Below are 26856 nucleotides of genomic sequence, written 5' to 3'. Positions count from 1 at the left end.
AATAAAATATAAAAAAAAAATTAAAAACTTTATAATGTTTCAACTGTGTTTATTTCAATCTGAAAATCAATTACTATACATTAAATATATATATAAGTTACTACCTGCATTATAAACAGTCACTATGCCTATCCACCAGACTGGTTTAATATTTGTTTAGCAGATTGGTGTTTATATCAGACTTCAAACAGGTCCATTCCGGTTCGAACTCCTGCTGAGAATTTGCTTTCTAACAAGTTCCCAGGCTATGCTACTGATGCTGGTTAGGGAACAATTCTGAGAACCACTAGTAGAGTAGTGGTTCTCAAAATTTACTATACATAAGAATCACCTGGGGATCTTGTTTAAATGAAGATTCTGATTCAGTACATCTGGGGTGGAAATGTAAACTCTCAGCAGGCTTTAGAACTTGAACGAACTGGTTTGAAGCCCTAGTTTACATAGGATACTACTTCATTTTACTTGGATTTTAATAGAGATCTTCAATATACTTAATTAGAACCTCACAATATCTTTCATCAACATTTAATCACAGCTAATACTGCAACCAGAACAATTTTAAGTTATAACTTAAGGAAGGTGGAGATTGGAAACTAAACCATACTGCTATTGTTTCCCTTAAAAGCTGGCTTCACTTTAAGCACAGAGGTGTTTCATTCAGGAGCTTATCTACAGAAAACAGATCCTATGGAAATTAGTTTTAAACTGCTGAATGATTTCTCACAGCTGGCTACGGAAACCGCAATGGCCAACAGAAACTGCTCGTTAGCACCCCTCCTCAAGGGGCGCCCAGGGCACATGTACTATCTGCCGTGCCTTACTTATGCCTCTGATTTCATTCATTAAAAACTGCTGTCTTAAGGCCCACAAAACAAAATGAGACTAAAGGGGCACACCAATCCAGGCGCAAGGACTAGAAGGCAGGAGGGGACAGGAAAGCTGGTGATAGGGAACCCAAAGTTGAGAAAGGAGAGTGTTGACATGTCATGGGGTTGTTAACCAATGTCATAAAATAATATGTGTACTGTGTAACGAGAAGCTAGTCTGTTCTGTAAACCTTCATCTAAAGTACAATTAAAAAAAAAAAAAAAACCTGCTGTCTTACAAGTAACTCTCCCATTGTACTTTCTAGGGCCACTGTAAAGTATGAACCTGATACAAGTTAATGAACATAAGTTTTTTAGTGTTTTTCTAGAAGAGAAGCTGTGATTCTTTAAAATTAGCTGAAGGTTAAATATCTGAAGAAATAACAAATGCTGAGAGTTCAGCCTAGTCAAAAATTAACACCAGACACTAATACATAAAGGAGTTATTTACTCAGAGAAACAAACACTGCTTGCTAATAAGTTTTTAACCTTATCATCTGAGGAGATGTGAATCCTGGCACTGGTTTAAAAAGTGAAGCAGTTCTCTGGGATATAATAGAAAGAACACTGGATTAAGAATCAAGAGATTCAAGTGAGGGAGTTGGTCTACAGGAGAGCTTAAATTCATAATTCTTACCTATTGGTGGTAGCTGCCTACAACAGATTAGAATTCAAGCAGTCTAATTTGAAAGTTTGTATTCTTAACCACTGAAGCTCTACCATCTGCCCACAATAAATTTATATGCCTGAATTTTCATACCTAAAGACAATGCCCTCAAAACAAATTACTTCCAGTGGTCCTAAAAGACATTCAATTACCTTTATTTTTAAACAACCCTAGAAGGAAAAAAACCAACCATGAAAGAAAAAAAAAACAAAAACCTGTTATGGCTGCAAGAACAAAGATTAACCAAACCTATATGAATTTAGTTCCTGATAATTAGATGCACAGGTAGAAATAAACATTTTATTTTATCATAATGCAATGCACACTGACCATAATAAGTATTCTAAACCATTATTATTTTATTTTTATTGTTAGTTATCATCAAGTCAGTTCCAACTTATGATAATTCCATGTACAACAGAACAAACAATGCCTCAGCCTGTGCCATCTTCACGACTGCTGGTACGTTTGAGTCCATTGTTGGCAACTACTGTGTATTCTGAATGCTTTCCAACGTAGGAGGCTCATCTTCCAGCACTATATCAGACAATATACTGTTTTGATCCATGGGTTTTCATTGGCTAATTTCTGGAAGTAGATTACCAGGCACACAGAGAAGAAGAAGTATATATATACTTCCTAGTCTTAGTTTGGGTGCTCTGCTGAAACTTGTCCACCACGGGTGACCCTGCTGGTGTTTGAAATACTGCTGGCATAGCTCCCAGCATCACAGCAACATGTAAGCCATCACAGTAAGACAAATTGACAGACAGGTAGTGGTCTGAACTATTAGCAATTGGTACTCTGAAGACATCTAGCAAAGTGGTTCTCTCCCTACCCTGCTATATACTAAAGTTATTATTTTTTGGCATTTATAAGCCAAACATGGTAATAAGTATTTTATATGTATCATCTTATTTAACTTACAACAAAGCAACAAAGTAAATACTAGTATCCCCATTTTTCATATGCTGGAAAATCAGGCTCAAACAATTTGCCTTAGGTCACACAAATAGTTAACAGAACACGATTTAAACCCAAGTCTGAAACATCCATTCTACTCTATTACTTCTCTATCAACAGGGTGATGAGGTGAGCAATAGCACATCCTGAAACACATCTTTTTCTAATACACCTCTGATGAAGTTTGACAATGAAGGATGGTGCTTTAACCCATCACCTTCATTAAAATGAAGTACTGATAGTTTAATTTTAAAAAGCTACATAACAATTTGAACATGGTACCATCCGTACTATCAAACTCAAACATTCATATCTCTACATTCTAAGAAACGCTGAACAAAATACTTGATATATGTAAAACAGAAACTTTTTGGCAGCCTAAATATGTAACTCAGGGCACACAGAACTTTGTGAAACTGATTTGGTATTGATGGATTTATGAAAACAAGTATTTGTCCGTATTGTCAACAGTGTGTTATAGACGCTGTGCTAAAAGTATGTACAGAATATAGTAATAACACAAAGAAGAGAGGGAGGAGTCACAATCAGAAAAGATATCCTAGAGTTACAGAGTTCTGTCATGCTACAAGGACCAAATCTCTGGTTACAACCCAATCTTTAGACACACTCTAACTTAAATCATATTCAACCAGCAGTTATGTGTGCAAAGAAATACATCATGATTCAATCTAGAAAGATAAACAATTTTTCTCCAGAAACAGAACTGAGAAAACATTAATCACTTACTGACTTGACGCAGGTCTGCCATAACACAGAATTAGCAGGCCTCTCTTCCCATCTATAACATCTAAAAGATGATCCAGTGAGTGTCTGGGTAGAAATGTTTTGCTGAACTTAATTTAGAGCAGTGCTCCCCAAATTTTAACCTGAAGACAGGAAAAATATAGAAGACATATGCATATCTCTAAAATTGCCTTTGACCAAGGTTTTCTGACAGCCATTTCTATCATCCACTCCTTTACTCTGTGAATCTTGTCTCGCAGTGATGCAGTTTTGAAAGAGACTTTGATGGAAAAAAAACTAAATAAAATTTTCTCTCCTGTTTAGAAATAAAGCAATTTTCCACTAGGTTATATAAAACCCCCATTGCCCATATTCTTCATCAATCTGATTGGGTGATAGGAGTTAACCAAGTAAAAAGGCAGCACAAAGAAAAATTAAGAAATGGTATCATTAAGAACAGCAATTCTCCAAGTTTAACTTCAAGAAAGAATATCAACTGAGACCAGAACTGGATGGTGCACAGCTACCGTTACTAAACATTTTGATCAAAAAGTCTATAGGAGAATCTTGATCAAAAGGGGAAAAATGCAGAATGGAATTTCAAATTCTCATGGACTTCATACTTTCTAGAGCCACAGAGGCTGGATGAACCCCTGAAACTACTGCCCTGAGATAATCTTTAAACTTTAAACGAAAAATAACCCCCGAAATCTTCTTAAAACCAAACAATAGTTTAGCTTAACTAGTAAAGAATATCTGCCTTGAGCATTGTGCTCTTCAAAGATCTTATCTATACGAGATCAAACTGACAACAGCAACTGGAAAGAGTTAGACAGGAACCGCCAAGGGCAGTGAGTTTATGTTAAAGGAGGAGGAACAACTCAGAAGAGGGTGAGAACGGTTTCACAACTTAAAGAATATAGTCAATGTCACTGAATTGTGTATGTAGAAACAGCTGGAAGTGGTGTATGTTTTGCTGTGTATATTCTCAACAACAAAAATAAAATAAATTATTAAAAAAGAAAATACCAATTACGCACTTAACAAAATAATCATAAGCAAATTGATTTTAAAGTGCAATTACTCAAATACTTTATACAGCAGTCCTTTGGAAAATCATAGCAGAAAAACCCACTGCTTAAAAAATGTGTTGTATTGTACAAGGAAAGATCATGGAAACCCCACAGACACATCCAAACTCTCTGAGGGACTGAACTGCTGGGCAGAGGGCCGTGGGGACCATGGTCTTGGGGAACATCTAGTTCAATTGGCATAACACAGTTTATAAAGAAAATGTTCTACATTCTACCTTGGTGAGCAGCGTTTGGGGTCTTAAAAGCCCGTGAGCAGCCATCTAAGATAATCCACCGGTCTCACCCCTTCGGGACTAAGGGAGAATGAAGAAAACAAGATACAAGGGAAAGATTAGTCCAAAGGACTAATGGACCACAACTACCACGGCCTCCACCAGATCGAGTCCAGTACAACTAGATGGTGCCCGGCTACCATCACTGACTGCTCTAACAGGGATCACAACAGAGGGTCCCAGACAGAGCTGGAGAAAAACGTAGAACAAAATTCTAACTCACAAAAAAAAGACTAGACTACTTCCATTGCTGTTGAGTCGATTCAGATTCACAGCAACCCAATAGGACAGTTTCTGCCCCGTAGGTTTCCAATGAGAGGCTGGTAGATTCGAACATTCCCACCTTTTGGTTAGCAGCCGAGCTCTTAACCACAGCCACTCAGATTACAGATATTTTTTAGGCTAGATAATCTTCTGTGTTGTCACCTGGCAAAATAATTGGGATCTTAATCCACAGGAACAAATGGTCTTTGAAAGTCTCTTCTAGCTCTGTAAGGAGCATTGGTGGTGCAATGGCTCTATGGTGTAATTAATGAGCCAGAGGATTTCAACTCAAAATTACTTGTGGCAATATAAGCTAAAGATTCATTTTTCTCCCACTTTAAAATATTAACTTTTTGACCAGACTTAATGGTTTGACTGAGACAGGAGGGACCCTGGAAAACATGGCCCCCGACTCTCTGTTAGCCCAAAACTAAAACCATTCCCACGGCCAACTCTTCAGACAAAGATTAGACAGAACTATGGGACATAAAATGATACTCATAAAGACTGTGCTTCTTAGCTCAAGTAGATACATGCGACTAAATGGGCAGCTCCTGTCTGGAGACGAGATGAGAAGGCAGAGAGGGTCAGGAGCTGGTTGAGTCATCACGGGAAATCCAGGGTAGAAAGGAGGAGAGTGCTGTCACAGTATAGGGAGAGCAACTAGGGTCACATAACAATGTGTGTATAAATTTTTGTATGAGAAACTAACTTGAATTGTAAACTTCCACTTAAAGTACTATTAAAAATAATTAACTTTTCAAAGCCTTGTACAGTTTTCCTCTAATTTACAATGTAAGTTTTCAAACTAGAAGTTCTCCCACAAGGACTAAAACCACTGTAGTTCGTTTTAATATATTTTCATATTATTTCTTCTACTTTTAGGAAAACAGGGTAGATTTACATAAGAATGTTTAATAAAATGATACAATAAAACACTAGCATTAAAATAATTTTTTTCAATAAAAAAAGTACACTCTCCATTGGGTTTCTAAATTAATCTCACTATTTAGTAAAACCATCAAAAGGTCACTAAATGACAATGACTTTTATTACCCACTTATAACAACTAGCAGAGAGGCAGCATGGTTCAGTCTACTAACAAAAGAATAGTCTCTACCATCAGCTTAATATGTTGTTGTTGCTCTGGTTTGTAGGTGCTGTCGAGTCGGTTCAGATTAATAGTGACTCTATGCACAATGGAAAAAACACTGCCCAGTCCTGCGCCATCCTCACAATCGTTTCTATGTTTGAGCCCACTGTTGCAGCCACTGTGTCAATCCATCCCACTGAGGATCTTCCTCTTTGGTGCTGACCCTCTACTTTACCAAGCATGATATCCTTCTCCAGGGACTGGTCCTTCCTGATAACAAACCCAAAGTACATGAAATGCAGTCTCACCATTCTTGCTTCCAAGGAATTCTAGCTATACTTCTTTTAAGACAGATTTGTTTGTTCTTCTGGCAGTCCACAGTATATTCAATATTTTTCACCAACACCATAATTCAACAGCATCAATTCTTTTTAGGTCTTCCTTATTTATTGTCCAGCTTTCCCAAGTATATGAGGTGACTGAAAACACCTTGGCTTGAGAAAGGTGCACCTTAGTCCTCAAGGTGGCATCTTTGTTTTTTAACACTAAAGAGGTTGTCATGGATTGAATTGTGTCCTCCAAAAACATCTGTCAACTTGACTGGGTCATGATTCCCAGTATTGTATGATTGTGTACCATTTTGTAATCTGATGTGATTTCCTTATGTGTTGTAAACTCTATCACTATGATGTAATGAGGTGGATCAGCAGCAGTTATACTGATGAGGTCTGCAAAATTAGATAGTGTCTCAAGTCAGTCTCTTCTGAGATATAAAAGAGAGAAGCAGAGACACAGGGGGACCTCATACCACCAAGAAAGCAGTGCCGAGAACAGAGCGCATCCTTTGGACCTGAGGTTCCTGCACTGAGATGCTCCCAGACCAAGGGAAGACTGATGCATCACAAGGACCTTTCTCTATAGCCAACAGAGAGAAAAAGCCTTCTCCTGGAGCGGATGTCCTGAATGTGGAGTTCTAGCCTACTAGACTGTGGGAGAATAAACTTTCTCTTTGTCAAAGCCCTCTACTTGTGGTATTTCTGTTATAGCAGCACTAAATGACCAAGACAGAGGTCTTCTGCAGCAGATCTGCCCAATGGAATACGTTGTTTGATTCTGACTGCTGCTTCCATGGCACTGATTGTGGATCCAAGTAAAATGAAATCCCTGACAATGTCAATCATTTCACCATTTACCATAATGTTGCTTACTGTTCCAATTGTGAGGATTTTGGATTTCTTTATGTTGAGGCGCAATCCACACTGAAGGGTGTATTCTTTGATCTTAATCAGTGAGTGCTTCAAATCCAAGTCTTAGCTTTCTGAAAGCAAGACTGTCATCTGCATATCGCAGGTTATTAATGAGTCTTCCTCTAATCCTGATCTGTGTTCTTCATATAGTCCAGTTTCTCGGATTATTTGCTCAGCATACAGATTGAATAAGCATGGTGAAAAGATACAATACTGACGCACACTTTTCCTGATTTAAAACCATACAGTACCCCCTTGTTCTATTCAAACGACTGCCTCTTGGTCTATGTACAGGTTCTGCATGAGCACAATTAAGTGTTCTGTAACTCACATTGTTCACAATGTTATCCATACTTTGTTATGATCTACACAACTGAATGCCTTTGCCTGGTCAATAAAACACAGGTAAACATCCTTCTGGTATTCTCTACTTTCAGTGAAGATCCATCTGACATCAGCAATGATATCTCTCGTTCCATATCCTTTTCTGAATCCAGCTTGAATTTCTAGCAGTCCCCTGTAGATGTACTACTGCCACCCTTTCTGAATGATTTTCAGCAAAATTTTACCTGCGTGTGATAGTAATGATATTGTTCAGTAATTTCTGCAGTCTGTTGGATCATCTTACTTTGAAATCGGCACAAATATGGATCTCTTCCAGTCAGTTGGCCAGGGAGCTGTCTTCCAAATTTTTTGACATAGACAAGTGAGCGCACCTACAGTGCTGCATCCATTTGTTAAAACATTTCAATTGACATTCCATCAATTTCTGGAGCCTTGTTTTTCCTCAATGCCTTCAATGCAACTTAGACCTCTTCCTTCGGTTCCTAATCATATGCTACCCTCCCAAAATGGGTGAAAGTCAACCAATTCTTTTTGGTACGGTGACTGTGTAGTCTTTCCATTTTCTTTTGATGCTCCGAGTCATTCACTATTTTCCCCATAGAATCTCTCAACACTGGAACTCAAGGCTTGAATTTTCTTCAGCTCTTTCAGCTGCAGAAAAGCCAAGCGTGTTTTTCTAACTCCAGGTCTTCGCACATTTCATTATAATACTTTACTTTGTCTTCTCGAGCCGCCCTTTGAAATCTTCTGTTCAGCTCTTTTACTTCATCATTTCTTCCATTTGCTTTAGCTACTCAACATTCAACAGCAAGCTTCAGAATTTCTTCTGACATCCATTTTGGTCTTCTCTTATTTTCCTCTTTTTAATGACCTTTTGCTTTTTTCATGTATGATGTCCTTTATGTCATCCCACAACTGGTTTGGTCTTCGATAATTAGTGCTCAATGCATCAAATCTATTCTTGAGATGGTCTCCAAATTCAGGTGGGATATACTCAAGGTCGTATTTTGGCTCCCATGGACTTGTTTTAATTTTCTTCAGCATCAACTTGAACTTACACATGAGCAATTGATGGTCTGTTCTGCAGTCGGCCCCTGAACTTTGTTCTGAATGATGACATTGAGCTTCTCCATGGTCTCTTTCCACAGATGGTAGTTGATTTGACTCCTGCATATTCCATCTGGTGAGGCCCACATGTATACTCACCATTTATGTTGTTGAAAAAAAAAACTGCAATGAAGAAGTCATTGGTCTGCAAAACCGTATTACGCGATCTCAAAAATTGTTTCTATCACCATATAAGGCCATATTTTCCAACTACTGATCCTTCTTCGTTTCCAAATTTCCCATGCCAATCACCAGTAATCATCAATACATCTTGATTGCATGTTTGACGAATTTCAGCCTGCAGAAGTTGGTAAAAATCTTCAATTTCTTCATCTTTAGCATTAGTGGTTGATGCGAAATTTGAGTAATATTTGTATTAACTGGTCTTCCTTGTAGGTGTATGGATATTATCCTATCACTGACAGCGTTGTACTTCAGGATAGATTTTTAAATGTTCTTTTTGACGATGAATGCAACACCATTCCTCTTCAATTTGTCATTCCCAGCATAGTAGACCATACAGTTGTCCAATTCAAAATAGCCAATACTGGTCCATTTCAGCTCACTAAATGCCTAAGATATCTATCTTCAAGCATTTCGTTTAATTTCTGACAATTTCCAATTTTCCTAGATTCATACTTAGTACACTCCACGTTCCAATTAAGCTTAATGTGTGCCCTCTGCACAAAATCACTCAACATCTATGCATCTGCTTCTTCAACCATAAAAAAGGAAAAATGCTGCTGAACTGCCTCAAAGGGATGTTATAAGAAATAACTAATGATTGTAAAACATTTTAAAAACATAATGCGCCATTTAAAAACACTATAATTGTAGTGTTAAAGAATCCCTTATAAACCACATATTCTTACTCTGAGCATCTGCTGGGGACAATAACTAATGTGGTCTGCCCCAAAATTAACCTTTCTAATGAAAGCTACTAAGGAGCCCTGCTGGCATAATGTTTAAGAACTTAGCTGCTAACCGAAAGGTTGGTGGTTCGGACCCACCAGCCGCTCCATAGGAGAAAGATGTGGCAGTTTGCTTCCATATAGATTATAACCTTAGAAATCCTATGAGGCAGTCCTACTCTGTCCTACAGGGTCGCCGTGAGTCAGAATTAACTCGACGTCACAACAACAGCAGCAATAACAATGAAAGCTATCAGGGATCCCAAGGAACAGCATTAATAATAACAGAACCAGCTTCTCTAGAACCAGCCTATAGTACACGGATGCTCCCCTAATAATTCTCACAGCTTATCTTTTAATATCAAACTCATACAATTAGGTATCATTAATAGTTAGTAATTAGAATAATAACCTATAGAGATATGAGAGCCCATCATACATGTTATAAATGATTGGAACTATTTGTCAACTACTAGTACTAGACATTCAAATAAATTAACAATATTTCCTGAATACCCACTGAATGCTACACACTCCTACAAGTGAGGCCTCTACATACCTGCCAGAAGTTAAAACTAAGGAAATATAGTGGTATCCTATATAAATCATTTAGTGGTAAAGAAAATAACATATTCAATGGAAATAAATTTTGCTAAAGCCATCAAAAAGAATGACACAGATCTGTAATGTACTGACATAGAAGGATATCCATGATGGATTCAGTAAAAAAGTAAGCTGCAGAACAATATGCATTTTATGAGCCCATTTTTGCAAAACCAAACATAAAATAAATATACATGTATAAGTTCAAATATGCAAAAAAAAAAAAAGTTATAGAAGAATATACCCCAAATTTAACTCAACTGACCAACAAGAAGTGAGACTGGAGAAGGTAATGACTATTTACTTTTTACTGTAATGTTTAATACTTACAGCAAGCTTGTATTGCTTTTGTAATAAAAACTTCTTCTTCTTTAATTCTGCTAAGAGTAGAACTAGTTTAGGGAAACAAGTATTCCTCTAAGTTGAGACAAAGCAAAAATAGATGCTTTCCAGTAACTTAGTAAGTGTCAAAAGACCTCTGATTTACCTTTTTAAAAAATCACCAAATAAATAATAACTCTGAAATTTTCATCAAAAAATATTCAGATGAAAAATATAAATGAGTCCTTTGGTGAGGTATCCTTATCAAGATAAAACTGAAAATATGAAAAGCTAAATTTTAATAAACTCCCAAGTAAGTGTAAGCCATGCTGCTTCATCTAAACTATGATAGCAATCAAATTGAAAAAAAAAAAAAAACACCAAACCCACTGCATAGTCGATTCCAACTCAGTGACCCTATAGGACAGAGCAGAACTCCCCCCATAGGGTTTCCAAGGAGGGGCTGGTGGATTTGAACTGCTGACATTTGGGTTAGCAGCTGAGCTCTTAACCACTGCACTACCTGGGCTCTTTTATTTTCAAGCCTGTTCTGCTTTCCCTTTACTACTTCTCTCTACAGTAGAGACTTAGGCTTGGCAGGGCCCCAACACTCATTTGCTCCACCCCATGGGCTCACCATTCTAGACTAGCTTCAGGTGACTAACTGTAACCATCAAAGCACTGATCTATCTGATTAAGAGAAGAAAAAAAAAATTCTTGACCTACATAAGCCATGCTAGAGATGAATGCTTACCCAGGAAAAAATAAAAAAAATATATATATATATATACACACACATACGTACACATACATATATAGTGGCTCAACTAATCCAGTAATAATCCTCCTCTGGGCTTGGAAGTAAAATTTACTTCTCCCTTGAAAGAATTCTATCTAGGCAAGATGACAGCAAATTAGGATGGATGACAAGTACTGTATTTACTAAGAAAAGCTTCTGCATTAGGAAGGGCTAGGATAAATAAAAGTTTGAAAAGGAAACAAAGAGTCTTTGAAATAAGGGTAAGGGTTGAACAACATGACGAACACAGTATCACTGAACTGTACATGTGAAGACTGCTGAAATGTCAAAAGGTTTATTACATAATATTTATCACAATTTAAAAAAAAAAGAATCCTTGGAATAAAGAAATGTGGTTTTTACCTTTATTAAAAGTTCTGTTTCTAAAGGCTTCAAATACAGGCAAAAATAACAGGTTTTAACCTTAATTACAAAATTGAACTTTCCCCCCCAAACTTGTAAATAATCTTTTTTAAGTTAAAAAAAAAACTAGAATCACTATATCACTCTAAAATTCCACAAGAATTTCCACGTTCTTTCTATAAAATAATAATAGCTATACTTTATTGAGAATTTACCATGTGGTAGATGCTCTGTTTAGAACTTTACATCTCTTATTACATTTAGTATCCCCAACAACTCTGTGAGGTGGGCACTACAATCATTATTCATTTTAGGTGAGAACACCAGCCTTTGTGGGAAGTTTAAGAAACTTGTCCATTTGACTGGTAAGCAGGAGAGATCTGATTTGAATCCAAGGAGTCTTGATTCAAGAATCCTCCCTATATCAGCTCATAAAAGAAGTGACAGGCTTCTACCAAAATAATACAGCTACCATGTACTGACTGCTCACAACTATGCCAAGTAAGTGTAAAGCATTTTCTGTTACTTCATTTAGTCCTTAAACAACCTTGTAAGGTAGCTATTATTACTCCCATTTTGCAAAAAATGAAACAGATTAGTTTCATTTCAAAAATAAATAACATACCCAAAGTTCAGCAGACAAGTAAAGGGCAGAGACGGGACTGGAAACAAGACCTCTCTCTTTCTAAGCCATAAGTTTGTAATCACTACATTACACTGTTCACTGGGGCACTTTAACTAAGCAGAAGTTTTACAGTTATACTTAAGTACAATTTTTACTATTAGTATAAAATGAATCCTTTCTTTAAATGTCATTTACTCAAAAGTTTGATAATTTATAATCTTCATTCCTGTTAATAAAGTGAATGATAAAAAATTAATGTGATTTTTAACAATACTTATTAAACAGTTATCAATGACTATGTTCTTATAACTGGTTACGCCCTGCAATCAAAAGATTATCAAATAGCAATAACAGAACCTTGATACATCACTTCAGATATCCTAGTGTTAAGTCACATTCCCAAAAAATTTATCTACAAACTAGAAGGAAATGGCTTAAATATGAAAAGTCTATATAAAGCAAGTATCTGTCCCACTGCGTAAATACAAAGTAATCTGAAATATTTTAATAGCATAAAACTACATGAATTATTATTCTCAATTGATGATAGCTAAGATTGTAACTTAAAAGTGATACATACACTATTTTTCCCCAAGATTTTCTTCCTTACAAATCAATAATAACAGCCCAGTATACCAGCCCCCTCTACCGCCTGCCTGCCAACACGAAGGTTAAGCTGAAAAGATGCTGATCCCAGGCAGAGAAATGTAGAATTTTATACTTATTTCTAAGTGCATCCTAAAGTTAATTACATCCAGTTATTAACTGTTAGATATTATCCTTGCCTCAGGTGACTTCATTAGGGCAAATAACTGAATGTGGAAAAGATACGAGCAAAAATACATCAGCTTCTATAACGAATAGTTTTGTAAAGGGAAGAACACGCTTAGCATTTCTCAAGCTGAAAGAACTGAAGAAAAAATTCAAGCCTCGAGTTGCAATACTGAAGGATTCTATGGGGAAAATATTAAACGACACAGGAAGCATCAAAAGAAGATGGAAGGAATACAGAGAGTCATTACACCAAAAAGAACTAGTCGGCGTTCAATCGTTTCAAGAGGTAACATATGATTAGGAACTGACAGTACTGAAGGGAGAAGTCCAAGCTGCACTGAAGGCATTGGCGAAACACAAGGCTCCAGGAATTGACGGAATACCAACTGAGATGTTTCAACAAACGGATGCAATGCTGGAAGTGCTCGCTCATCTATGCCAAGAAATTTGGAAGACAGCTACCTGGCCAACCTACTGGAAGAGATCCATATTTATGCCTATTCCAAAGACAGGTGATCCAATCGAATGTGGAAATTATCAAACAATATCATTAATATAACATGCAAGCAAAATTTTGCTGAAGATCATTCAAAAGCAGTTGCAGCAGTATATTGACAGGGAACTGTCAGAAATTAAAGCCAGATTCAGAACAGATGTGGAACCACGGATATCACTGCTGATGTCAGACGGATCCTGGCAGAAAGCAGAGAATACCGGAAAGATGTTTACCTGTGTTTCATTGACTATGCTAAGGTATTCAACTGTGTGGATCATAACAAATTACGGATAACTCTGTGGAGAATGGGAATTCCGGAACACTTAATTGTGCTCATGAGGAATCTGTATATGGATCAAGAGGAAGACATTTGAACAGAACAAGGGCTACTGCATGGTTTAAAGTAAGGAAAGGTGTGCATCAGCATTGCATCCTTTCACCATACCTATTCAACCTGTATGCTGAGCAAATAATCTGAGAAGCTGGACTGTATGAACAGGGCATCAGCACTGGAGGAAGACTCATTAACAATCTGCATTATGCAGATGACACAACCTTGCTTGCTGAAAGTGAAGAGGACCTGAAGCACTTACTGATGAAGAACAAAGACTACAGTCTTCAGTATGGATTACACCCCAACATAAAGAAAACAAAAATCCTCACAACTGGACCAATAAGCAAAATCATCATCAACGGAGAAAAAATTTAGGTTGTCAACTATTTCATTTTACTTGGATCCACAATCAACACCCAGGGAAGCAGCAGTCAAGAAATCAAAAGATGCATCGCTTTGGGCCAATCAGCTGCAAAAGACCTCTTTAAAGTGCTGAAAAGCAAAGATGTCACCTGAGGACTAAGGTGCGCCTGACCCAAGCCATGGTGTTTTCAATCGCCTCGTATGCATGCGAAAGCTGGACAACGAATAAGGAAGACCGAAGAAAAATTGATGCCTTTGAATTGTGGTGTTGGCAAAGAATATTGAATACACCATGGACTGCCAAAAGAACGAACAAATCTGTCTTGGAAGAAATACAACCAGAATGCTCCTTAGAAGCAAGGATGGTGAGACTACGTTTCACATACTTTGGACATATCATCAGGAGGGACCAGTACCTGGAGAAGGACATCATGCTTGGTAAAGCAGAGGGTCAGCGAAAAAGAGGAAGACCCTCAAAGAGATGGATTGACACAGTGGCTTCAACAATAGGCTCAAGCATAGCAACAATTGTGAGGATGGTGCGGGACCGGGCAGTGTTTCACTCTGTTGTACATAGGGTCACTATGAGTTGAAATAAACTCGAGAGCACCTAACAACAACAACAGTTTTGTACCCAATGTGCTAAAACTGTATTTCCAAAGTTCCACAGTAGCCTTTTACAATTAATTATTTTATGAAATGTTTCCATGAATCAAAGCGTATTTAATTATAATTGAAAAACTTCAGATTCTTCTTAGGAATCCAAAAAAGTGAACATCTCAAGCTATATACAAAAGAAACTCAGAAAATAAAATGAGTAGTGACCAGTTGATTACCCGTTTCTTTAATGGTAAAAGGATGTGCAAACAACTATTCTTACTATTACATAGATTAGCAGCAGATCAGAGAACAGATAATGCTCTACGGAGCTGTGTTTCTAATATCTGAATCACGGATTCCACTGAGAATCTGATGAAAGCTGTGGGTTCTCTCCTCAAAAAGTGTACGACCAGGTAAAATTTTGCATGTAACTTTGAGGAGGGAAAAATTTACAGAGACTTTGAAACCTCCACTGGTTTCCTATACTGGAACCCTTCAAAGTAAAGTATGAGCAAGTACTAATTAAGGAATACTAGAATCCAAGATAAGCGTTGTTTCAGAACTTTCCCTTTTTTGCCTTTTTATTATGCCTCTTGCTTTTATTAACCAGCCTAAAATATGACTATCAGTATAGTAAGCTAAACCTGAAGTTTGGCTTCTCCAACTATGTAAGTTGATCTTAGTAGATCTACTTTTTATTTTGTAGTAAACTGTTCATATACTTCTATAAATTCACTTTTGTTCTTCTCCAAGTCTATGTGATGTCTCCAATTTTAGCGTGAAAATTATCAGGGTCTAGAAATACACTATTTTCCATGGAAAACTTGAAAATCAGGATTCCCTAGACTCCTGAAAGAACAGAAATGTAATCACTGACTACAACAAAAGTTCTCTTAAAATTAAACAAACTGATTAGGAGTTTAAGAAGTAGCAAATATACTGTTATTTGGGTGTAGGTGTTCTGGTGGCACAGTGGTTAAGCGCTCAGATGCTAACAGAAAGGTCAGTGTTTCGAGCCCACCAGCCATTCCACAGGCAAAAGATGTGGCAGTCTGCTCCCGTAAAGATTACAGCCTTGGAAACCCTATGGGGCAGTTATACTGTGTCCTAAAGGGTCGCTAGGAGATGGAATCAACTGGACAGCAAGAGTTTTGCTTGTCTGTTTTGTTTTGTATTTGGATGTAAATTAATTAAATGAAAACATTTAAATCATCTTGGGAACAAAGGCTAGTTACAGCTATGTTTTGTTCAGTGTCCATTAGGTTTAAAAGGAGCCCTCAATTGAAAAGAAAGCAATGTTGGTATGCTTCCTTTTTCCTTTTTTTTTCAAATTAAGCTACAAGCTAAAAATGATGCTTTGCACTTAGGTAATCAATAAACATTGCAAAGAATTCTACTTGCATTATATACCTTACAAAATTCCACATCTTCCACAATCTGCAATCACTTAAACAGCAAACAATTAATGTAACTACAGTTTCCATTGCTTACTGTGGGTGTACCTTATCCAGAACACTAGTGTAAGCTTTGCATGAAATTAGAAGCTTCCTACCAGAGTCACTATTTTTGTTCTGTGACACCAAAAGGAAGGCAGCAAGAGTTCCATTTTTTAAAAATTTGCAAAAAATAAAGAGTTTGCAAATCTTTTAAATGTGTATGGCTCTAAAAAAATTAATATAGCATAACAGTATTTATTTACAGTCACATTTCACATACTGCAGTTACCATTTGTTACAAGTATAAAATATAAATACTTATTTCCAGAACTTAAGTAGCCCTAGCTTCATCCTGGAGCCCTGTGGCACAGCAGTTGAGAGCTCGGCGGCTAACCAAAAGACAGCAGTTGAATCCACCAGCCCTCTCCTTGGAAACCCTATGGGGCAGTTCTCCCCTGCCCTATAGGGTTGCCATGAGTTGGAATTGACTCAACGGCAACAGGTTTTAACTTCATCCTAAGGCACCCTGGTGGCACAATGGCTGCTAATGGAAAGACTGGTGGTTCGAACCCATCCAGAGGCAACTCGAGAAAAAGACCTGGCAATCTTCTCCCATAAAGATTACAGCCTAGGAAACCCTATGAAGCAGTTTTACTCCGTCACACGGGGTTCCTATGAGTCGAAAATCAACTGAACAGCACCTAACAATACACTTAACAACAACAACTTCATCCTAAACTCCATTTTTCCAATTACTCAGCCAAAAAATCTTGGTGTCATCCTTGATTCTCTTTCCTCTACATTAAATCAGACAAGAAATCCTGTCGGCTCTTGCTTTAAAATACATCTAGGACAAAAAAAAAAAAATACATCTAGAACCTGACCACTTCTCACATCCACCACTGTGGCCACCCTAGTATGAGCCACCACCATCTCACCATCATCCTTTATTAAAAGTGTTTTCTAACCTGTCTGCTTCTATCTTTGACCCTCTATAGCCTGTTCTTAACACAGAAGTCACTGATCTCTTAAAAAATGATGAAAACATTTATCACTCTGGAAGGAGACTGTGTCACTCCTCTGTTCAAAACTCTGCAATGGCACCCTATTTCTTTCAGAGTGAAAGCCAAAGTCCTTACAAAAGCCTCCAAGGTGATCTGATCTGTTCCCCTATCCTTCCCCCACATTTCCTTTACCTGTATGACCTCATGCCCTACTAATCTCTTCCTTATTCCACTTTAGCCACCCTGGCCTCAGTGCTGTTGGCTGAACACGTCACGGACTCATCTGCTTTTGAGGCCTGGCCTGCCACATAAGCACATGGCTAACTCACCTCCTTCCTTCAAGTATTTGCTTGAAGTATTTGCTTAAAACGTCTTCTCAATAAAGCCTACTCTGACAATCGTATTTATTATTGCAATCTGCCCCAACTCCCACATTCCCTATCCTCTGGACCCTGCTTTCCTCTTATTTCCATACTACTTATAACCTAACAAAGAGCTCTGATGGTGCAGCAGTTAATCGCTCAGCCGAAAACCGAAAGTTCGGCGATTCGAACCCACCAGCTGCCCAGTGGAAGAAAGATGTGGCGGTCTACTTTCAAAAAGATTTACAGCCTTGGAAACCCTACGGGGCAGTCGACTCAATGGCAATGGGTTTGGTTTGAGTTTATCACCTAACAAACTAGATAATTATTAATTATACTTATTCTTAATCGTCTACCTCCTCTCTCTTTAAATTTAAATGGTAAGATCCAAAAGTCCAAAAATGTTTCTGTTTTGTTCACTGACATATCCCAAATGGCTAGAACAGAGATTAGCACATAAACCACTCAATACATGTTGAATGAATGAAAAAATATGTCCAGCTCCTTGGTGGCCACCTGCAAAACTACACTAAACACCTGAAGTTAAATAGCTCACAACAGGACTATCACAGTATTACTACCCTAAAAACACAAAGGTCCCCAAAAGAATTGAAAATGTATGTTCAAATATATGCTTATATGAATAATAGCAGAATTATTTATAATAGCAAAAAGTAGAAACAACCTAAATGTCCACCAACTGATGAATGGATTAACAAAATGTTGCATATCCTACATTATTCAGCAACAAAAAGGAATAAGGCGTAAAAGGAATATACATGCTACTAAATGGATGAACCTTGAAGACATTATGCTAAATGAAAGAAGCCAGTCACAAAAGTCACATATTGTATGATTTCATTTATATGAAATGCCCGAATAGACAAACCCACAGAGGCAGAAAGTAGATTAGTACTTTCCAGGGGCAGGAGGAGAGGAGAATGGGGAGTGACTGGTAATGGCTACAGGGTTCCTTTTTGAGGAGAAGAAAATGTTCTGGAGTTAGATACTAGTGATGGTTGCACAGCCTTGTGAAAACACTAAAAACTACTGAATTGTACACTTTGAAAGGGTGAACTTTATGGTATAGGAATTATTTCTCATTTTTAAAATTTACGGGAAAAAAAAACTGAAAGGACCGCTCAGCTCAATGTTCTCTGCTCAACAATAAGGAAAACCTAGTTGTACCCAGTTCCAAGAGTCTCATCCATCAACTGATCACAACAAAAAGATAAAAGAAGGGGGGCACAAATCTGTAAGTCCCTGGATGGTGCAAAGAGTCAACATACTCAGCTGCTAAGCAAAAGGTTGGAGGTTTAAGTCCACCTAGAGATGCCTCAGAAAAAAGGCCTGGTGATCCACTTCTAAAAAATGAGCCACTGAAAACCCTATGGAGCACAGCTCTACTCTGACATACATGGGAGCACCATGAATTGGAATCAACTCGACAGCAACTGGTGGTGTTGGTGGACTCATCTACAAAAAGCAGCAAGTAGGACTTTTCCCTCACATCCAATCCATTCAAATCCTAACACCCTCATCTTCAAGTATATCCCCAATACAATCACTTCTCACCACCATTTGTCCACTACCATCTCTCACCAGAACATGATAGCCTTACAAATGATCTCCCTACTTCCACTCTTGCTCCTCACCTAGTTTATTCTTTACACAGTAGTTACTGTTCTTTTTTGAAAATGTACATCAGATCACTTCACTCTCTTGCTCATGACCCTTCAATGACTTCCTAACACACTTCAGATGTTATTCTAAGTCCTTATCATGGGCTACAAAGCCCTACATTGGACTAGCCCTTGTCTATCTCTCTAAATTCATCTCATACAACTCAGCCCTACTCGCCTTCTTCCTGCTCCTTAAATATGCAAAGCTCATTCAGTTCTACCTCCTAGTTCCTTGGTAATATCTAGGGTCTTAAAAGCTTGCCAAGCTTCCATTCAAGGCACAGCAATTGGTCTCCATTCACCTGGAGCAACACAGGAAAAAGGAGTCAGGAATAGGAAGAGAAAATTAAATGTGTGGCTAACTGCTTCCATGAACAACTGCCTCCTTGCAATGAAACCAGAAGCACTTGATGGTGCCCCGCTACCATTACTGAACAATTTGATCAAAGATTCTACAGAAGAATCCTGATCAAAAGGGAGAAAATGCAGAACCGAATTTAAAATTATCATGGACTCTAGATTTTCTGGAGCAATGGAGACTAGATGGACCCCTGAAACTATGACCTGAAACAATCTTTAAACCTTAAACCAAAAATATCACCTGAAGCCTTCTTAAAACCAAACAATGGTTTAGCTTAACTAGTAGAGAATGTCTGCCTTGAGCATTACGCTCTTCAAAAAGATCTACTTATAGTTTCCAAATACATCACACCTTTTTTTCCTTCTTGCTTCTAATATGCTGTTCCCTTTATGTCTGAAACATTCTTTTTCACCTAGCCAAAGCTTTACATCTCAGCTTAGATGTCAACTCCACTAGAAAGCTATCCACGAACCCAGTTTGATTCAGATGTACTCTTCTGTCCTCCTACAAACACTTCTCACAATCATCATATGCTGTAGTAAGTATTCTTATAATTAAATATATTGTAACTTTTACTTTATGTTTCTGGGTCTTCTACTAAATTGTGAGCCCCTTGAGAGCAGGTTATATAGCTTACTCCCCTTCATACCACACTGCCTGACACACGGAAGGGGACATTGGTAAATGAATGATTTATTTAAGAAAGAAAGAGGAAGGGAAGGACAGAAAGAAAATAAGAGAAAGGGAGGGAAAGAGGAAAAGGAGAAAGGGGCATTAAAAAAAGGGCATTTGTAATCAATCCACTAGTTTTATGTGATTACTTAAGAAAGAATGGTACATCTGAAAAAGCCAATCTACCATATTCTAAGTACAATTATCCAAATCTCTCATCCCTAAAAATTTTGCTATGCCTAGCCCATCCAGGTCATTTCATTTGAAAATTTACTATAATGTAATAAGAGATGCTAATAACATGCACAATACGTAAGCAAGAGAAAAAAAAGTTTTAGTTTGAAAAAAAGTAGGAAATGAATCTGACATAATTAAAATTTTGTCTCAGAATTATTTATAAACTTTAATGAACTACCATCAGTGGTGTTGAAAATTCTATCTAAAGTATGAAAAATAAACCCAACATAACATCAACACCATGATCTATGTTAAAGCACAAATTGCTTTTGCGTTACAAGTCACATTTCTCAAAAACACACTGTGCAAAAATACCACAACATAAGGTATACTTATCAGTAAAGAGACTTTATTGAAGTAAAGTTTTGAAGTACCACAGGAAAATTACTGCTAAAACATGTAACATTTAAAACGACCTACAATTTTTTTTTATGTTGGGAATTCAAAACAACAAACAAAAAGTATTATTATGCAATATGTTCAATTACCTCAAAACACTGACACATAATAAATTTTTTTTTAATTTTGTCATCAAAAGGACAGAGACGGTACAAACTTAAAATCTTGCTTCAAAATACAAATATGCTTGGTCAAATCTAATAAATGACAAAAATCCTTCTATAGCTCCACTGTCATTACAAAATAGAAATTAGGAGTATGAAACAAAGAAAACTTAAGCCTAATATAGTCAATACTAAATACTTTCTGAATTACAATTTTGCTTGAGAAAAGTATCAATTATGAGCAGCCTTTCACCTTTTACCACACAGAAATTAAGTTGTAAGAAATAAGCTAAGTTATTAGTACTAGTGATTATCTTCTGCCCAAAGAGAAGAGTTACTACACTTACAATAACAAAAAGTCCTCCTTGTACAAAATCAGAAATTTTAATAACTTTTTTCCTTTTAATCTTAGATTTTTTTAAGGCAGTAAGAATGGAAATGTTGAGCACTCAAAATTAACAGTTCTAAAATAATACCAAAAAATTTGCATTTGCCTAATACTTGCCATGAAACTTTTAAGGCTGAAGTTTCCAACATACTTTCATATTTTTAAAAAGACAAGTTAAAAAAAGGAAAGAAAGAAAAAGTTAAATCTAAATACCTTCAACCTACCACGTTTTTCTTAACCAAACATTTACAGAGTACCTAAAATGTGTCAAGCACTGCATTGGGAACTGTGACAGATTATATTTATTACAAACTAAATCCCATATTATTGAGACCCTGAACTTCACATATTATTCAAACCACCAGTTTTCTTAAGAAATTCTTGTCCAACACTAAGGAAGATACACGGTTTTCCTAATAAATCCACTTTTCACCGTTTTACACAGGTCACAGGAGTTGGAGCTAGCGTCTGTGGCTAACAAAAGAAAATCATTTCGGAAACATCACTGATTTTTTTTTTTTTTTTCATTTAAGTGAGGGTGAAACAGGAACTCAGAAGATAAAAACTGTTTCATGTAGGAGTTTACAGCACCCTAAACTCAAAAAGAGAAAAACCTAGAAAAAATTGGTCTAAGCTTAACTACTCTGTATAGCGGATAAATGTTTAAGCAGCCACAGATTTTACTTCCTCGTATAAACACAAGTATTACAAATTTTAATCCGGATGCAGTACTGTAAAACTGGTCTCAATTTTGAAGAGACGTGAAATAAATTTTTAAAAAATAGTTCAAAGGAACACTCAAAAGTAGATGACATTCACACTTTAACATACTATCTGTTCCATTCCTACACTTGTGAACACACATTACCCTTTTCAAGCATTTCTCAATTTGTACTCGATGAAAAACCATCTGCTAGTCTCAAAATTCCACCAGTTGAATATAGACATTTCAGATAGCTAAGGCTTTTTATTCTCGAGTGTATTAAAAAATCAGACGGCATTCAATTACACATTTTCTACAGTGAAAAACAGCCACCTGTTCTTTCATTGTTATCATTTCTTCCATCAATTAAGCAAACTCTACTTTTTAAACACTGTCCCCAACTCAGCTAACATGTTTACATTTAAGAAAACCTGGCCATCAGTTTTCCACACATCACAAAGCATCTGACAATTTACAAACTGGATCAATAAAGGAAAATAAATCACATAACCCTAAGTCCCTAGAAATACAAGGAACAACTGCTATCTCTGAACTGTGTAAAGATCACCAAAATGCTCTTTAAAAATCTTCAAATTATTTTTGTGGGTAATTAAAGATTAAGATTTTTTGGAAGGATAATCAAACAGGTTTTCTGCTAAAAATTCACAGTACTGTTCAACAAGAAATGAGATTTTCTTTCATCACTGTAACCGACAGAACCACAATACAGTTCAGTTTCTAGAGTCAGATTACTTGGTCTGCTTTTTCTGCTTTATCTTTTAAAACATTTCTAATTCGTGCAGTTATTCCTCTTTCCCTGCAAAAGGAGACGTTCCACATGGGAGAATCACCCTCAATGAGCTATAACTGACTCCAACTCATCGGCCCGAGCGTCCAGGCGGCAGCAAAGCCTCTGAGATGTAGCTATCCACACCAGCTGACCCCCATCGTCTCCCGCGGAAAGGCACCAGCACCGAGCCACCAAACACACCTTCCCCTGCAAAACTCGAAGGCCTCAGTCAAACCCCCTACTTCCTTAGTTCTATACCCCAGAGGTTCGTTTTCTGTAGGCAATCTTACCTTCATTATGATTCCGGGGCTGCGATCCCCTCGAAAACACCAGATTCACCTGCACCTGGAGGGGAAACAAAAGACCCCCAATCAGCACCACAGACACCCCCTCTGCGCTGGCGGAGGGAACAGAGTAAAGCCTCAGCCCCCGAACCTTTATACGCCGATTCGGGGCTCCTTCTGGCCCCACCACCCCCGCAAGGCCAGCCACCTACACGGCTAGGCAGCTGCCCGTCCCCATTGTCGGGACCCAACGGAGTTTCCCGTCTCCGACAATGACGCCATTTCTGTCAGAGAAGAAACTCACAACAAACCCGGAGTCCGGCGCCTCCTCGCTCGCCCTCCCACCGGCGCCTCCTCGCCGGGTCGGGCTGCTGCTCTCCCCGAAGAGTCACGCAGCCCCGCGTCCGAGCGGAAGCGCGGCCGGCCCGGACGAACACACCGACAGGGACGCGGGAGCGGTCCCGCCGGCCCGAGGCGCCGCGGCAGGGCTTCCCCCTCCCCCCTCCGAGCTTCTGCCCACGTCCCGTTCCGGGGCCGGGGACCCGAAGAAGTGGGAGCAAGATTACCATCTGCCCCACACTGCGGGGGAGAGCGTGAGGACGGAGGCGCCGCGTGGTGGCGGAGACCTCGGACATGAGGCCCCCACCCTCCCAGACCGGGCCCCCCACCGCGGCCGAGGGCCGCTAAACCGCTGAGTCTGCGGCCGCTCGGCCAGGGGCGATTCCGACTTGGCAACTGCAGGGGGTGGCGGGGGCTCCTGGGATGAAGAGGCCCCGAATTCGGGCGCCGGGTGAGACACCACCACAGCGATCTTCCTCCTGCTCCCCGACTGGGCCCAGTGACTCCCAAAAGGGCTCCCTTAGGAGACCGCAAAAGCCCCCCAAAATAACCCTACCTTTCTCGGAGGCGAGATCTGACCCTCGCACGTCCAGAATTCCCTCCCTTCCTCCCTCCCCAAACACCCGCAGGCCCGGGAGAGAGATGGGGGAAGAGGGGCGGCAGGTCCAGCGGTTGCTGAGGCTGAGGCTCCGGCTCCTCCTCCTCCCGCGGCGGCGACTGGTACCTTTGTTTGGCGGCCGCTCGGGCTCCCTCGCTGGGGGGAGGGGGAAGACGAAAAATCCCTCTTGGACTGGAGGTCCGGGTCCCCAATCGCACTGCCCTCCAGGGGACGGCGGCGATAGACCCCTCTGTAGCTCCCACGGCGCAAAGGTCCAGACAGTGGCCGTGGTAGCGGCAAGCTCAAGCTCAGAGACTCTCTCCGCTCCGGCGCCCGAGCTCCTCACTCCGGACTCGACTGACGGGCAAACATCGCTTCCCCACCCCCAACCGAGGCCCCCCCTCTCCCCCCTTTCTTCTCTCCTTTCACCCCTCCCCTAGGCTTTTCTCCCCTCCCCTACCTCTTTCCCGGATGGCCTCTTAGACGACCTCGGATTGGTTAAAATTATTTAGAGCCTGCCTATATCTTGTTCTTATTGGTCCCTGGGACACAAACACAGACGCCATTTTCCCACCAGTTCTATGGAAACAGAAAGTTACGCCTCAAAGTTTCCTGGGAAATGTAGTCCAGCCTCGGAAGTCAATGAGCAAACCCCTAGCCGAGGAGAACTGCAACACCCGAAATGCCCCGCGCCTCCGAGAGACAGGAGGAGGAGAAGGGGGCGGGGGCGACAAAGCTGTGGAGAGGCGGCAACGACGCCTGCGCAGTGTGAGCGGGATGGCGCATTTTCCTGCCCCGAGTAATGCGGCGTTGCTGGCGGCTGAGGAGGGCGGAGAATTCTACGAAGTAGGGGAGGGATTCAAGTAGGCGTCGGGAGGAGCCGTGGTCTGAACTACAAAGTAGGAAGTTAATGCTGGGTACAGCTACCACCGGACCGGCGGCGTGAAAGTCGTGATATCATCGTTGAACCGTGAGCGGCAGCGGTGGCGGCGGGGGGAACCCGGATGGTGAAGAGGGCGGGGGAGGCGGGGACCCGAGAGGAGAGAAAAAAAGGGGGGTGAGGACCCGGATGCTGTGTATTTTCCATCTTTTGGGTTGAGACCCAGCAGAATGGGGCGGAAGAGGGCATGAGAGCGGAGAGGCAGCAGAGACCTCACGGCCCCGGTGCTAGGCAGAGTAAAGATTTGAAGTTCTTTTACCTAGCTTCTGTTGAAAATTTGTCCCAGAGTTATTTACATCCCTTGCCTGTATCTCTCAGGCGTTTTTCTTCAGCCGTGTCATCTACCTGAGTACATAAGTGAAAGGATTCATGCTGCGCTTCACATTTGTATGTCTCTCTTTAGTAACTCTGAAACCAGACGCTTTCCTTTAAAAAAAAAAAAAAACTTTGCATGATATTTTCACTTTTTACGTGCAAATTTGTGCCCTAATTTGATCCTGTAACGCGCGTTAAAAGGCACTTTCCATTAGTTCACCCATCAGTTCTTGACACATTGATTGAGCGCCTACTATATGGAAAAGCTGGTGTGGTGCCTGCCCTCGTGGACCTAAGTCTAGTGAGACAGACAAGCATTAAATTAGACACACAACTTGCTGTAAAATTGCAACTGCGTTAAGTGCTACAAAGAAGAGTTACATGGTGATGTGAGAATTTGTAGTTGGGAATTTGGCTTATGGAGGTAAGTGAAGGCTTTTCCGAGCAAGTGAGGATTAAGCGGAGAGCTGACGGGTTAGCAGAAGTTAATTAAGGAAAGGGAAAAAAAGAACATTACAGATAAAAGGAATTAACATGTTGGAAAGCTTTAGGGGTTTTTCCAGTATAAGAAACTGAGGCTGGAGAGTGGGACGTCGGGGCGGGGGTGGTGGGAGCAACCTTATAGGGTTTCTTAAGGAGTTTTGTTTTTATCCTTAGAGTCATGCGGTATCATTGAAGGATTCGCAACCGGAAGGGTAATAAGACCAGATAAGAATTTTGCTAAGATCACTGACTGAAGAGTAGAGGACTAGTCTAGCCAGCGAATTTAGGGAGCCCAACCAGGAGGTCATTGCAGTAGTAGTCCAAACGGAGGAGACAATCTATTGTTTGTATTAATGTTCATTGCTCCACTCTTTGAACAAATTTAAGGCCGTTTTTCAGTTTTGAAAGTTAGGAGTAGTTTCAGACTCTCACAGAGCTATTCTGTAGTTGCTCAGCCGAAAATAAATTAGTAGAGTTCATATAACAAACTAATGGCTCTTTTAACATTTAAGTCTAGTACTGATAGCTGAAATATCCAACTGTGATAAATTGGAGTCCCTTTGAGTAAAAAAAATGAGGGAGGGGGCATACAGGTCAGAGTGTATGCCACAATGCATTACCACAGTACTACTTAGACACTGAAGAAGATACAAGACTTTGATTTTCAGTACTTACAAAAAATTGAGGTTCTGGGGACAAGGAAGCTGGTGATAGGGAACCCAAGGTTGAATAAGGATATTGTTGATGTGTTGTGAGATTGTTAACCATTGTCATCGGGCAACATTTGTAGTAACTGTTAAATGAGAAACTCTTTTGTTCTGTAAGCCTTCATCTTAAGTGAGAATAACAGCACAATTGGAAGAGCGTAGTCAATGTCACTGAACTGTGTATGTAGAAATTCTTGAAAC

At 39.4% G+C, this 26856-nt stretch overlaps 2 protein-coding genes across 11 annotated transcripts in view; one reads left to right on the top strand and one right to left on the bottom strand.

Moving 5' to 3' along the window:
• Window positions 1-24572, bottom strand: part of ARID4B (AT-rich interaction domain 4B) — a 188057-nt gene extending 163485 nt beyond the window's left edge. For 2 of the 4 annotated variants that reach the window (XM_023728014.1, XM_023728015.1), the window contains exons 1-2: window positions 24337-24572; window positions 23280-23334 (exon numbers count right to left, since the gene is read on the bottom strand). In XM_023728014.1, coding sequence (XP_023583782.1) covers window positions 23280-23285 — 6 coding nt within the window. In that variant the 5' untranslated portion in view covers window positions 23286-23334; window positions 24337-24572. The remainder of the gene's footprint in view (window positions 1-23279; window positions 23335-24336) is intronic. The other 2 variants (XM_023728012.1, XM_023728013.1) reach the window with 2 other exon arrangements.
• Window positions 24573-24969: 397 nt separating this feature from the next.
• Window positions 24970-26856, top strand: part of GGPS1 (geranylgeranyl diphosphate synthase 1) — a 12794-nt gene continuing 10907 nt past the window's right edge. For 6 of the 7 annotated variants that reach the window (XM_023728009.1, XM_023728011.1, XM_023728008.1 and 3 more), the window contains exon 1: window positions 24988-25180. The gene's annotated coding sequence lies outside the window, so the exon portion shown is untranslated. Of the gene's footprint in view, window positions 25181-26856 lie in introns of all 7 variants that reach the window. The other variant, XM_004372802.2, reaches the window with a different exon arrangement.

This window comes from Trichechus manatus, unplaced genomic scaffold (genome assembly GCF_000243295.1).
Source record: "Trichechus manatus latirostris isolate Lorelei unplaced genomic scaffold, TriManLat1.0 scaffold00021, whole genome shotgun sequence".
NCBI lineage: Eukaryota > Metazoa > Chordata > Mammalia > Sirenia > Trichechidae > Trichechus > Trichechus manatus.
The sequence above is the reverse complement of the archived record's forward strand: the minus strand, read 5'-3'. Positions and strand labels throughout refer to the sequence as shown.